The sequence below is a fragment of the Mesoplodon densirostris genome, chromosome 3 (assembly GCF_025265405.1).
Source record: "Mesoplodon densirostris isolate mMesDen1 chromosome 3, mMesDen1 primary haplotype, whole genome shotgun sequence".
NCBI lineage: Eukaryota > Metazoa > Chordata > Mammalia > Artiodactyla > Ziphiidae > Mesoplodon > Mesoplodon densirostris.
In genome coordinates this window covers 60,819,801-60,835,751 of record NC_082663.1, presented here as the reverse complement: position 1 = coordinate 60,835,751, position 15,951 = coordinate 60,819,801, and the positions used below count along the sequence as shown (strand labels likewise).

Genomic DNA, 15,951 nt, shown 5'->3' with positions numbered 1-15,951 from the left:
CAAAGCACCAAGCTGATCTCCCTGTGTTATGTTTCCTTTTCTTTTCTATCCTCCTTCTGGCTATTACCAAAATACTCCTGTGAACATTTCTTGGAAGATTTAAATGACATGATACTAAGCTCAGGTTATAACATACACACCTGGAATAATACTGCATGCAATTCTGGTCAAAAAATTTCAAAACAGACATAATGATATGTTTAAAAATCCAGAAAAAGAGAAACTAATCATGGGGATAGGGCATGAAGATTAAGTTAAACTTTCCAGGTTTCTAATCTATAAAGAGGTAATATGAGTAAAGTGTAGGAAATTATGACTGGTATTGATAGAGTGAGCATGAACTTAGGAGGTCTTCAAAAAAAAGTCTACTTAGAAGTAGAAAAGAGATTGATTTAGAACAAATCAAATTAAATACTCTTTTACTTAGCTATAATAAAAATATGAAACTTGTGGGACTTCCCCGGTGGTCCAGTTGTTAAGACTCTGCGCTCCCAATGCAGGGGGCCCGGGTTCAATCCCTGGTCAGGGAGCTAGATCCCGCATGCCACAACTAAAGATCCCGTATGCCGCAATGAAGATCCCACATGTGGCAACAAAGACCCCGTGTGCTGCAACTAAGACCTGGTGCAGCCAAATAAATAAATAAATATTTTTTTAAAAAAATATGAAACTTGTTACCTTGAGAAGCTTTGCAAGCTGGATATATAAATAAGCTCAAGAAAGGTTTACGTGATATGTATAAAAATATGTATCCCCACGAAAGTTAAATCTATAATGGATTATTAAGGGGAAGTTAGAGCCGTTCATGATATATTGCTAACCTTTTAAAATCAATGTAATGGAAGTTATATAGTATCTCGTCTCACAAATACACTTACTGTTGCTATCAAATAACAAAATACTAGGCTGAATAGAACACTGATCTGGCCTGGTGTGACAGTACTACTGTTTTTATGTGTCTCTCATCATTTCGTGCTACCCACTTCCTGTGAAATTAAAGCACCCAGAGTGACCTTAGGTTTATCCTTGAGTCTTAAGGATGAATATTGATAAAAATAATATTTACTTATGCTTTTCTTGTCTTAGGCTTTTAAATCTGCATTGTCATTTGTTACATTAATTATGATAAAATTTTCATTATGTCCACATATGTCTATGGGTTTTTGTATTTCCATCTTATAAGGTATTTTTGTGTAATCAAAGGACAAGATAGGGCTTCCCTGGTGGCGCAGTGGTTGAGAGTCCGCCTGCCGATGCAGGAGACACGGGTTCGTGCCCCGGTCTGGGAAGATCCCACATGCCGCGGAGCGGCTGGGCCCGTGAGCCATGGCCGCTGAGCCTGCGCGTCCGGAGCCTGTGCTCCGCAACAGGAGAGGCCACAACAGTGAGAGGCCCGCGTAAAGCAAAAAAAAAAAAAGGACAAGATAAAACTTAATTTCTTCTAAGTTTATTTTATTTTTTTGCATTGTTGTAATTATTTGTGTATGTATTTACATCGTATTACAGAGTCTAGAAGACCCAAATCCATTTGGATTGCAAACTTTGGTTCATCAAAATGTCACCTCTTGTGATCCACTAAATAATAAGGGAAATTCAAAGCCGGTGGGAAATAGCTCTGACCAGGACACTCCATGTGTGTTAAGGAGATCATCCAGACTGAAAGTAGGCAGAGATGCAAAGCCCACAGATGACATATATAAGATGCCAGAAAAGATTTTACCCAAAATACTTGGCTGTGAGGATCAAACAAATAATAACTCTTCAACTGAGAATTTCAGGTATGCTACCAACCTAATAGATAATTCTGTGTTTGGGACATTAGAGTCAGTTTACCTCTAAGTAAAGAACTTTATTTTTCAGTGTTGTTATTTTATTTATTTTGCAATTTAAAAAAACCCCAGAAAACTCTTTTACTTTCTTTTTTTAAGACAAAGTAATGGGAAATAATTGTATTTTAGCTTAATGCTAATTTTCTTTCTTTAACATCTCTCACCACACATAGTTACAAATTTTTTTTCTTGTGATGAGAACTTTTAAGGTCTACTCTCTTAGCAACTTCTCAAATATACAACACAGTATTATTAACTATAGTCACCATGCTGTACATTACATCCCCTGAACTTATTTATCTTATAACTGGAAGTTTGTACCTTTTGACCACCTTCACCCATTTCACCCACCCACACCGTCTCCTACCTCCAGAACCAGTCTGTTTTCTGTATCTATTAGTTTAGGGTTTTTGTTTTTTTGTTGTTTTTTTGTTTTAGATTCCACATGTAAGTGAGATCATATGGTATTTGTCTTTCTCTGACTTATTTCACTTAGCATAATGCTCTCAAGGCCCATGCATGTTCTAGCAAATGACAGGATTTTTTTCTTTTCTATGGCTGAATACCATTCCATTGTGTGTGTGTGTGTGTGTGTATCACATTTTCTTTATTTATTCATCCATCAATGGATATTTAAGTTGCTTCCATGTCTTGACTATTGTAAGTAAAGCCACAGTAAAAATGGGACTGCAGATATTATTTTGAGATAGTGATTTTGTTTCCTTTGGATAAATACCCAGGAGTGGAATTGCTGGATCATATAGTAGTTCTATTTTTAATTTTTGAGGAATCTCCATACTGTTTTCCATCATGGTTGCACCAATTTACATTCCCACCAACAGTGCAAGAGGGTTTCCTTTTCTCCACACCCTCTCCAGCATTTATTATTTGTAGACTTTTTGATGATGGCCATTCTGACTGGTGTGGGGTGATATCTCATTGTGGTTTTGATTTACATTTCTCTGATGATCAGTGATGCTAAGCACCTTTTCATGTACCTGCTGGCCATTTGGATGCCTTTTTTGGAAATGTCTTTTTAGTTCCTCTCACATTTTTTAATCGGATTGCTTTTCTCTTTGCTATTGAGTTGTATGAGTTCTTTATATGTTTTGGATATTAATCCCTTTTCAAGTATATGATTTGCAAATATTTTCTCCCATTTGGTAGGTTGTCTTTTCATTTTGTTGATAGTTTCATTTGCTGTACAGAAACTTTTTAGGTTGATGTAGTCTCACTTCTTTATTTTTGCTTTTGGTGTCAAATCCAAAAAATCATTGCCAAGACTGATGTCAAGGTGCTTACTTATGTTTTTTCCTAGGAGTTTTGTGGTTTCAAGTCTTACTTTCAAGTCTTCAATCCATTTTGAGTTGATTTTTGTATATGGTGTAAGATTGTGATCCAGCTTTATTCTTGTGTATTTGGCTGTCCAGTTTTCCCAACACCATTTATTGAAGAGACTGTCCTTTCCCCATTGTATATTCTTGGCTCCTTTGTCATAGATTAATTGACCATATATGGGTAGGTTTATTTTGTGGCTCTCAGAATAGAGAGAGCCAAAATAAACCTACCCATATATGCTTTTATGCCAGTATTTTACAGTTTTTGATCAGTGCCATACCACAGGGCAAGTCCTTTTCTTTTGCCTGCCTCTTTTTTTCCTAGAAGTTGTGAATAGAGTGGATAGTGGCATGCCAGCATGGGGAGTGAGGGACAGGAGCCTCAGAATACTCACTTATAGGTGACTATCCCTAAAGGAGAGAAACCCATAGGTGGCGCAAAGACAAAGAAACCATAATGACTGGCATGTCTCTCACAGAATTTTCTGCAGTTTACTCAGGAGCCATCTCCATACTTAAAACTGCCATCCTGCTTGACAACAGCTCAGTAAAATATCTTTGAGTTTTAAAAAAATTTAGTCAAAAATTCGGTATGATTCTCTTTGAACAGTTGTGGAGAACATGATAGTAATTTTAAAAGCACATTTATTTTTCAAGAATGCAGAATCCTGCTTTAAGGATTGAAGGTAAAGGGAAGACTATGCATTCATCCAGACTCAAGAGTGGAGAACAGATCAGGAAAAACAGAAAACTTGCAGGGAAAAATGGTGAGGCCTACTTTATTTCTTTATTTCTTTAATAAGTAACTTATAAAAATATAGAATGCTGGTACTAAAAAAGGATTTAGAGATTATATGTCTCAACTTTCTCATTCTACTGATGAGGAAGTTCAGAGAGGTTAAGGATTTTCCCCAGCACTGCACAGCTCATTAGTAGTATAACTAGGATCCTGAACTCCTGCCTCATAGGCTGGTATATTTCCTGTACTTGTACTATTAAGAGAATAGTTTCAGAACTCTTTTCAAATTTAGATATCTGACCTATTTGTGGTGTGACTAAACTAGCATAGGCTTTGGGAAATTATAACCAGAAGAATAGAGGAAATTATTATATATTTAGATGTTATTTCTTTGTTCCTATATATAAAATCCTAAAGAATGAACTAAAAAACTATTAGAAATAATAAGAACCTAGGAGTACTGGTTACAAAATAATAGATGGCGGGACAGTTGGCATAATTGAAATATGGACTGTAGATTAAAGAATAATATTGTATCAATGTTAAATTTTCTTAATTTAATAATTTGGTTATGTTAGATAGTATCCTTGCTTTTAGAGAATATGCTCTTAAGTATTAGTAAGTAAAGAGGCATGGTGTATGCAAGTTATTCATTATGTGTATATGTGTCTGTGTGCATGTGTATGTATATATAAAGAGGGAGATAGAATGATTTAAGTGGCCGCAAAATGTTAACAATGGGAGAATCCTTTGTTTTATTTGTACAACTTTTTTATAAATCGGAAATTATTTCCAGCTAAAAAGTTTAAAAAATTCAATAAACCAAAAGAAGACAAAAATAAATACCTTTCATATACATAAGTATTACCCAGTTACAAAATATAAGAGAAGATCCCATTTATAATAGTTACAAAAGAGAGAAAATACCTGTTTATATACCTAATAAGAAATTGCCATACCTGTAAGAAGAAAGTGTAAAAATTATGCTGAGGGACATAAAAAAGACTTGAATAAATGGAAAGAAGAGCCTTATTCTTGACCATAAAGATTCAGTATTGTAAGAAACTTACTTCTCCCTAAATTATTCTGTAAATGCATGAGAGCTCAATCAAAATCAGATTTTTGTGTATTTGTTAATTGTTTTGTTTTATTTTGCTTTATAGGGCTGGAGGGCTGGAGGTTAGCTATGAGAATGATACAAAATTTCAGCTGGAAAACTAAATATAAAAGACTAACAAAGAAAATTCTGAAAAATGAAACAAAGGGAGAGTAGAGAGGCAGGAACCTGCTCTACATAATGTGAAAGCAATTAGAAAACAATAGAAGTTAAAATAAGTTGGTATTGGCACAGGAATAGACAGATAAATCAGTGAAACAGAATAAAGGGTTTAGATGTAGAAGCCAGGTACAAGGGGAATATGGGGGTAGGTCTGTGATAAATATGGCATCTCAAATTGATGGCAGAAAGAAGGACTAAATAATAAATAGTGAAAAACACAAACAGTTGGATCCCTATAACATTCCTTATACCAAATTTAATTCCAGTCTGGCCAGAGTTAAAGGGGAAAAAAAGTTCTAGGAGAAAAGACAAGTGAATCTTTTTATAATCTTGGAAAAACTCTTTGTGAAGAACAATTCAAAGCCAGAAGGAGGGAAAAGAATGATAAAATTGACTATATGCATTTTTTAAAAATTATATGGAAAGATATCCTAAAGGAAACCAATCATCAAACACAGAAGAAATATTAATAACACATGACAAGGGGTTAATTATACTAGTATGCAAAGAGCTCTTACAAAACAGTAAGGATAAAGAAAAATAGGGAGTTCACAGAAAAAACAATTTTATATCTGAAAAGATTAACATCTCACTCATACTTAAAGAAATGCAAATTAACAAGTACAATTTTCAGCTAAGAGAATGCCAGTAAACATTTGAGAATTCCCAGTGGCAAGAATGTGGAAAAAGTAAACAATCTCATGTTTTTGGTAAAAGTTTTTTCAGTCTTTTTATAAGGCAGTTTATTTACATTCATCAGAATTTTAAATCACAATTCTTTTGAATCAGCAATTCTGTTTAAAGGGATTTATTCTATGGCTGTATTTGCTTATATATGTAAATATATTTTATAAAGATGTTCATTACAGCATTGCTTATTATAATAAAATGACTAGAAACAATCTAAATTAAGTGAATAGTTAACAAACTATAATGTAACCAATGAAATAATATTCAGTCATTTAAGAAGTCAGAAGAATATGTATGTGTTGATAAGGAAAAAAAGGCCATGGATTTTTTTTTCATGTCATAAGGATGATATCAAATTTCTTGTTGGAAACAATGCAAGCAAGAAGACAGTGGAGCAGCAGCTTTAAAGTACTAAAAGAAATTCTATAGAATTCTATAAAGAACCTAGAATTCTATACCTAGCAAAATATCTTTCAAAAATGAAGGTGAGGGGAGAGGAACCAAGATGACAGAGTAGAAGGACGTGCTCTCACTCCCTCTTGTGAGAACACTAGAATCACAACTAGGTGCTGGACAGTCATTAACAGGAAGACACTGGAACTCACCAAAATAGATACCCCACATCCAAAGACAAAGGAGAAGCCACAATGAGACGGTAGGAGGGGCGCAGTCAGTAAAATCAAATCCCATGACTGCTGGGTGGGTGACTCACAGACTGGAGAACACTTAGACCACAGAAGTCCACCCCCTGGAGTGAAGGCTCTGAGGCTCCCAACCCGGGGGTCCAGCAACGGGAGGAGGAATTCCTAGAGAATCAGACTTTGAAGCCTAGTGGGATTTGATTGCAGGACTTCGACAGGACTGGGGGAAACAGAGACTCCACTCTTGGAGGACACACACAAAGTAGTGTGCACATCGGGACCCAGGGGAAGGAGCAGTAACCCCAGGGAAGACTGAACCAGACCTTCCTGCTGGTATTGGGGGGTCTCCTGCAGAGGCGGGCGGTGGCTGTGTCTCACTGTGAGGACAAGGACACTGGCAGCAGAAGTTCTGAGAAGTACTCCTTGTCGTGAGCCCTCCCAGAGTCTGTCACTAGCTCCACCAAAGAGCCCAGGTAGGCTCCAGTGTTGGGTTGCCTCAGGCTAAACAACCAACAAGGAGGGAACCCAGCCCTGCCCATCAACAGTCAAGCAGATTAAAGTTTTACTGAGCTCTGCCCACCAGAGTAACAGTCAGCTCTACCCACCACCAGTCCCTCCCATCAGGAAACTTACACAAGCCTCTTAGATAGCCTCATCCACCAGAGGGCAGACAGCAGAAGCAAGAACTACAATCCTGCAGCCTATGGAACAAAAACCACATTCACAGAAAGATAGACAAGATGAAAAGGCAGAGGGCTATGTACCAGATGAAGGAACAAGATAAAACTGCAGAAAAACAACTAAATGAAGTGGAGATAGGCAACCTTCCAGAAAAAGAATTCAGAATAATGATAGTGAAGATGATCCAGGACCTCGGAAAAAGAATGGAGGTAAAGATCAAGAAGATGCAAGAAATGTTTAACAAAGACCTAGAAGAATTAAAGAGCAAACAAACAGAGATGAACAATACAATAACTGAAATGAAAACTACGATAGAAGGAATCAATAGCAGAATAACTGAGGCAGAAGAACGGATAAGTGACCTGGAAGATAGAATGGTGGAATTCACTGCTGCGGAACAGAATAAAGAAAAAAGAATGAAAAGAAATGAAGACAGCCTAAGAGACCTCTAGGACAACATTAAACACAACAACATTCACATTATAGGGGTCCCAGAAGGAGAAGAGAGAGAGAAAGACCCCGAGAAAATATTTGGAGAGATTATAGTCAAAAACTTCCCTAACATGGGAAAGGAAATAGCCACCCAAACCCAGGAAATGCAGCAAGTCCCATACAGGATAAACCCAAGGAGAAACACGCCGAGACACATAGTAATCAAATTGGCAAAAATTAAAGACAAAGAAAAATTATTGAAAGCAGCAAGGGAAAAATGACAAATAACATACAAGGGAACTCCCATAAGGTTAAGAGCTGATTTCTCAGCAAAAATCTACAAGCCAGGAGGGAGTGGCATGATATATTTAAAGTGATGAAAGGGAAGAACCTACAACCAAGATTACTCTACCCAGCAAGGATCTCATTCAGATTCGATGGAGAAATCAAAAGCTTTACAGACAATCAAAAGCTAAGAGAATTCAGCACCACCAAACTAGCTCTACAGCAAATGCTAAAGGAACTTCTCTAAGTGGGAAACAGAAGAAAAGGACCTACAAAAACAAACCCGAAACAAATAAGAAAATGGTAATAGGAACATACATATTGATAATTACCTTAAACATGAATGGATTAAATGCGCCAACCAAAAGACACAGGCTTGCTGAATGGATACAAAAACAAGACCCATCTATATGCTGTCTACAAGAGACCATTTCAGACCTAGGGACGCATACAGACTGAAAGTGAGGGGATGGAAAAAGGTATTCCATGCAAATGGAAATCAAAAGAAAGCTGGAGTAGCAATACTCATATCAGATAAAATAGGCTTTAAAATAATGTTACAAGAGACAAGGAAGGACACTACATAATGATCAAGGGATCAATCCAAGAAGAAGATATAACAACTATAAATACATATGCACCCAATATAAGGGCACCTCAATACATAAGGCAACTGCTAACAGCTATAAAAGAGGAAATTGACAGTAACACAATAATAGTGGGGGACTTTAACACCTCACTTACACCAATGGACAGATCATCCAAAATGAAAATAAATAAGGAAACAGAAGCTTTAACTGACACAATAGACCAGATAGATTTAATTGATATTTATAGGACATTCCATCCCAAAACAGCAGATTACACTTTCTTCTCAAGTGCACAAGGAACATTCTCCTGGATAGATCACATCTTGGGTCACAAATCAAGCCTCAGTAAATATAAGAAAATTGAAATCATATCAAGCATCTTTTCTGACCACAGTGCTATGAGATTAGAAATGAATTACAGGGAAAAAAATGTAAAAACCACAAACACGTGGAGGCTAAACAATACGTTACTAAATAACCAAGAGATCACTAAAGAAATCAAAGAGGAAATCAAAAAATACCTAGAGACAAATGACAATGAAAACACGACGATGCAAAACGTATGGGATGCAGCAAAAGCAGTTCTAAGAGGGAAGTTTATAGCTATACAAGCCTACCTCAAGAAACAAGAAAAATCTCAAACAATCTTAACGTTACACCTAAAGGAACTAGAGAAAGAAGAACATACAAAACCCAAAGTTGGCAGAAGGAAAGAAATCATGAAAATCAGAGCAGAAATAAATGAAATAGAAACAAAGAAAACAATAGCAAAGATCAATAAAACTAAAAACTGGCTCTTTGAGAAGGTAAACAAAATTGATAAACCATTAGCCAGACTCATCAAGAAAAAGAGGGAGAGGACTCAAATCAGTAAAATTAGAAATGAAAAAGGAGAAGTTACAACAGACACTGCAGAAATACAAAGCATCATAAGAGACTACTACAAGCAACTCTATGCCAATAAAATGGACAACCTGTAAGAAATGGACAAATTCTTGTTTTTTTGTTTTTTTTTTTTTGCGGTACGCAGGCCTCTCACTGTTGTGGCCTCTCCCGTTGCGGAGCACAGGCTCTGGACGCGCAGGTTCAGCAGCCATGGCTCACGGGCCCAGCCGCTCCGCGGCATGTGGGATCTTCCCGAACCGGGGCATGAACCCACGTCCCCTGCATCGGCAGGCGGACTCTCAACCACTGCGCCACCAGGGAAGCCCGACAAATTCTTATAAAGGTATAACCTTCCAAGACTGAACAAGGAAGATACAGAAAATATGAACAGACCAATCACAAGTAATGAAATTGAAACTATGATAAAAATCTGCCAACAAACAAAAGTCCAGGACCAGATGGCTTCACAGGTGAATTCTATCAAACATTTAGAGAAGAGCTAACACCCATCCTTCTCAAACTCTTTCCAAAAATTGCAGAGGAAGGAACACTCCCAAACTCATTCTGTGAGGCCACCATCACCCTGATACCAAAACCAGACAAAGATACTACCAAAAAAGAAAATTACAGGCCAATATCACTAATGAATATAGATGCAAAAATCCTCAACAAAATACTAGCAAACAGAATGCAACAACACATTAAAAGGATCATACACCATGATTAAGTGGGATTTATCCCAGGGATGCAAGGATTCTTCAATATAGGCAAATGAATCAATGTGATACACCATATTAACAAATTGAAGAATAAAAACCATATGATCATCTCAATAGATGCAGATAACGCTTTTGACAAAATTCAACACCCATTTAAGACAAAAACTCTCTAGAAAGTAGGCATAGAGGGAACCTACCTCAACATAATAAAGGCCATATATGGCAAACCCACAGCAAACATCATTCTCAATGGTGAAAAACTGAAAGCATTTCCTTTAAGATCAGGAAGAAGACAAGGATGTCCACTCTCACCACTGTTATTCAACATAGTTTTGGAAATCCTAGCCACGGCAATCAGAGAAGAAAAAGAAATAAAAGGAATACAGATTGGAAAAGAAGAAGTAAAACTGTCACTGTTTGCAGAAGACAGGATACATAGAGAATCCTAAAAATGCCACCAGAAAACTACTAGAGCTAATCAATGAATTTGGTAAAGTTGCAGGATACAAAATTAATGCACAGAAATCTCTTGCGTTCCTATACACTAATGATGAAAAATCTGAAAGAGAAATTAAGGAAACACTCCCATTTACCATTGCAACAAAAAGAATAAAATACCTAGGAATAAACCCTACCTAGGGAGACAGAAGACTTGTATGCAGAAAACTGTAAGACACTGATGAAAGAAATTAAAGATGATACCAAGAGATGGAGAGATATACCATGTTCTTGGATTGGAAGAATCAATATTGTGAAAATGACTATACTACCCAAAGCAATCTAGAGATTCAATGCAATCCCTATCAAATTACAAATGGCATTTTTTATGGAACTAGAACAAAAAATTTACATTACATTACATTTGAAAATCAATCACTGTAATTTGTTATATTAATAAACTAAAAAAGATAAACCATATGATCATTTTAGTAGATGATGCAGAGAAAGATTTTGACAACACCTGACATCCATTACTAATGAAAACTCTCAGCAAACTCAGAATATAGGGGAACTTGGTTAATCTGACAAAGGGCATCTACAAAAAAAATACACAGCTGTCATACTTAATGGTGAAAGACTGAATGCTTTCCCCCTAAGATCAGAAATAAGACAGGGATGTCTGTTCCCACCACTTCCATTGATCATTGTACGGGAGGTCCTAGCCAGTACAGTCAGGAAGAAAAACAAATAAAAGGCATCCATGTTGGAAAAGAAGAAGTAAAACAGTCTTTAGTCACAAGTGACATAATCGTCTATATAGAAAATCTGATGGAATCTACAATAAAAGCAACTGTAAGTGAGTTTAGCAAAGTTCCAAAATACAAGATTAATATACAGATATTAATTATATTTCTGTATTTTAGCAACAAACAATTAGAAAGTGAAATATGAAAACCAAACAACTAGGAAGTGAAATTTATGCCGCAGTTTCAAAAAATGTGAAATACGGATAAAATTTAGCAAAAGAGGGCTTCCCTGGTGGCGCAGTGGTTGAGAGTCCGCCTGCCAATGCAGAGGACACGGGTTTGTGCCCTGGTCCGGGAAGATCCCACATGCCGCGGAGCGGCTGGGCCCGTGAGCCATGGCCGCTGGGCCTGCGCGTCCAGAGCCTGTGCTCCGCATCGGGAGAGGCCATAACAGTGAGAGGCCCGCATACCGCAAAAAAAAAAGAAAAAAAATTTAGCAAAAGATGTAAAAGACAGGTACGCTGAAACCTACAAAATATTAAACAGAAAACAGAAAATTTGATGGAGAGAAATGGAGAGAGAGTCAGAAGACTATATTATTAAGATGTTATTTCTACTCAGGTATATTTATGGATTCTACACAATCTCAATCAAAAGGATTTTGATTTTGATTAGGATTTTCTTGTAGAAATTCCAAAGCTGGTTCTAAAATTCATATGGAATGCAAAGAATCTAGAATAGTAAGACAACTCTGATATCAAAGAACAAAGTTAAAGGGCTAACACTGCCTGATTTCAAGAATTATTATATGGCATAATCAAAACAGCATGATGGGGCTTCCCTGGTGGCGCAGTGGTTGAGAGTCCGCCTGCCGATGCAGGGGACACGGGTTCGTGCCCCGGTCTGGGGGGATCCCACATGCCGCGGAGCGGCTGGGCCCATGAGCCATGGCCGCTGGGCCTGCGCGTCCGGAGCCTGTGCTCCGCAACGGGAGAGGCCACAATAGTGAGAGGCCCGCGTACCGCAAAAAAAAAAAAAAAAAAAAAAAAAACAGCATGATGTTGGCATCAAGATAGGGAAATAGGTCCATGGAAGGAGAAAGGAGTTCAGAAATAAACCCTGAGTTTTGACAAAGGCACAAGGCCTTTTTAGTAGAGAACAATTGTATATCCGTATGCAGCAGAATGTTATTCAGTGTCATTCTGTGTATTTTAAGAGTGTTGATATTTGTTTTGGCCAACAAGTTACTTGAAGATCAGTTTGATCCTTTCAACACTTTTTTTAAAACCTTGTTAGTCAGGTCTAGTGTAGGCCTTGCTCTAGAACTATTTTAGCTCTGCTACTAAGACATGACCCATTAAAGGTCTCTCTGAATGTTCCAGTAGTTCAGCAAGGTCTCTCTCCTCAGCCTGGCAGGAATGTGAATGTCTCCCAGCCTGTGTGATCTCTGATGGTTGTTAATTTATAGTTCCTGGGTAACTTTTCTTGCCCAGCCTCATGAAGATTCACCCCACGCATAAGCAGTTCAGTATTCAGATAACGACTCAAGGAGCCCTTCTTATAGATTTCTGGTGCCTTTTCTCTATGCTCTCATCTCTGGTGCCCTGCCCTGTAAATTCTGTTCACCCCAGCCTCCCCAGACTCTGACCTCTGTCTCCTTAGCTCAGCAGAATCACCTTGCTATGCTTGTGCTATACTCTGAAAAGCCTCCAGACAAGAAGCTTGAGTGAGTGACCTTAGGGCTCACTTCATTGTTTGTCTTCACTCAGGGGAGTCAAATAGGTCTGAACTACCTGTTTTCCAATGTCTGAATAAAGGGTCTTTTCCCCCATATATTTTGTTTAATATTCTATTTGTTTACAATGGGAGGGCAAGTCACAGCAGTTATTTAGTCATGATTGGAAGTGAATGTCTTTCACAACTTAGGTTCATTGAAAATTTTTGTATTCTTAATTTGTTATTTTGAATAAATTGCATATTTATAATAGCGGGTACAACTGGAAAAGAAAGATCTGGGAGTAAAGACTGTTGATTTTTGCATATAGTTTATCTGGTGGGAACAGAATACTTTGTAGTCTGGGGTGGGGGGAGGCAGGCTCAGGTGTTCAGCAGTTGGTTTGTTTTACAGTGGAACTGAATGGAGAGAATCAAATAAAAACAAAGCAGTTAAATTGTGGTCCATTAAGCAATCTGTTGCAGTACTCGATTACCTTTCTGAGGTTTTAGGATGGGGCAGGTTATTTAGATGAAACTAGAAAAGCTATCACCAAAGTTACTCGGAGGGAATTCCCTGGCGGTCCAGTGGTTAGGACCCTGCGCTGTCACTGCCGAGGGCCCGGGGTTCAATCCCACAAGCTGGGTGGTGCGCCAAAGGAAAAAAATGCTATTCTGAAATTGAGGAAAACCAAATGAGTATTATCTGTAAAAATTGACAGAATTTGGATTATCTAGATGAGGAGTTTAGGAGGCACAGGGGAGAAATGATACTTGGTATATATAACCTGGAAAACTATTTTAATTGTGTATTTCCCAGCTTAGGAAATCAAAACTATTATACTGCTCAAGACCAAGCTTTATTTAATTTCATGACAATTATTTTTAGTAAAGAAAGAAAATTTAGTATTCTCTTTTCTGGTCTTGCTGGGGTTAATTTTTGTATCTTCCTTATATACTTCTGAGATTTTCTCCTCATGGTTTTATAAGACATTTTGGTATTGTAATATTTTGTTAGGTTTAATAACATCTAATTCTGGATTTAAATAATCCCTTTCACCAGAACTTTTAAGAAAATAATCCATTAGTCTTCTCATGTATGCACCTTTCCTGGAGTTTCAATCAATATAAACTGCTTACATGATGTATAATTTACTCAAATATTTCAAACTAATGACATTTGTCTTTTTCACCTTTTTGCATGTAGATACCATTATAGTTGGGTTAATGGATGAAATACTCTTCCATAATGTAATATACTCTATTCCAGAATGTTGACTGGATTCATTCTATTACTTATATTCCTCTTGATTTTCAAATAAGGATTATTAATTTTTTTGTTTTCTTTTGTTCATGCCCTCATTTCAGAAAAAATGAAGATGAATAAAGTATCTCGTTGTACCATTAACCGTAGAAACATCTTTGGAGAGAACTTATTGTATAAAGCTGCTCTGCACAATGACGCTGATCTTGTTCATCATTATGTGAAGAAAGGTGGAAATGTTAATCAACCAAGTTATGCTGGTAGGTTGTGGTTACCACTTACAGTTATCTTAAGAATGGTTTGTAGTTTCAGCTGAGTCACTACTATGAAAGTATGGCAAAGTAGGCCTAAGACAAGTCTCAAACAGAAAGCTTCCAGGTAATTTTTCTACTTAGGCAGTGCTTCACCATCATCTCCCAGGGAAGTGGTAAGTTAAGGGGGAGAGGCAGGAGAAGAACATTACATTTCACCTTCAAAGATTATGCCTTCCTTCAAAGGTTATGCCTTCAAAGGCCCACTGCACCAGGTGGGCCATGTGCAGTGGCATTACACAGAAGGATGGGGTTCCTGGGGCTGGCTTGCTGGCTTTGTGTGGGCATTTTTACTATGGACTCAGCTTTTAATGGAAGAGGAGTGAGGTTCAAAGCTGAAAGAAGCAGATGGTACACTGAGCTTCAGGGAAAATTGATGATAAAATGGTAGATGTACAACAAGGACAATTGCCAGGGAAATGGAGAGAACAGACTATGAGGTAGAGAGGGTGGGGCAGGAAGCTCAGAAAGAACAGTCTTTCTGCAAGGCTAGGTCTCTGGTACAGTCTTCCTGTGGGGAGAACCTGATACGTTCTCCTGGAGAGGAATGATTTCTTAAAGGCACGTAAGTACTTAAAACACTGAGCAGCACTGTGTCCATACTTTTACTATTGTTTCTAGACTTTCTCGGTGTATGAAACAGTGCACAAAGTCTTATGGTACACAGAGATCAGCAGCACAGTCCATGGACAAGCACCCCCAGTACTTACTTTAGCAGCACCTGGGTTTATCCTATAATCAGTGTTTTAAAGACTATTATTCTAAGTCTCACACCCAGTTCATCCATTATGGTCTTATAGCTCTCAACCTTGGATCCTTACTTGCTAGCCAGAGCACTTGCTCCCTTGATTTTGAGAAATATATGGTTCTTTCTCTTAGTCTCTATGTGCTCCTTAAGTTCAGGAGTAGTTCAGCATGCCACTAATTGGACTTTATGGATTTCCCAAGCATCAATCTTAACATGTTTCTTTTCATTAACCTTTTTTTCTGTGCCATCACTAACATCCCCAGTTGCTATTCCCTGCTTGTCTTTGGCCAGGCAGTGACCTTCTTCTCACTTCCCTAGGTACTTCTGTGACCTTCATGAATTCTTTATCCTTCCATATTTTCCAGACTTTTTGAACTCTCTTGTTTTCTGTTTTTCCTTCTCAATTTGCATCTTAATCTGACCTTTACTACTTCTGGCTACCACATCCCACAGAATTGCAGAGGGCAGTGTTTGCAAAGGGTTGTCCATAAGCCATTTTCGTAAGAGTCACTTAAAATATTTGTTCAAAATGCAACCTTTACTTCACCCCCCCAAAGCACACACACACACAAAATCACTCAAAGTCACAATCAAAATCTGTAGGTTAAAATCTGGAAATCA

At 37.6% G+C, this 15,951-nt stretch overlaps 1 protein-coding gene across 1 annotated transcript in view; it reads left to right on the top strand.

Moving 5' to 3' along the window:
* ANKRD31 (ankyrin repeat domain 31) overlaps positions 1 to 15,951 on the top strand; it is a 145,749-nt gene that overhangs the window by 36,887 nt on the left and 92,911 nt on the right. The window contains 3 exon segments of the mRNA XM_060091756.1: positions 1,507 to 1,778; positions 3,824 to 3,933; positions 14,376 to 14,531. Coding sequence (XP_059947739.1) covers positions 1,507 to 1,778; positions 3,824 to 3,933; positions 14,376 to 14,531 — 538 coding nt within the window.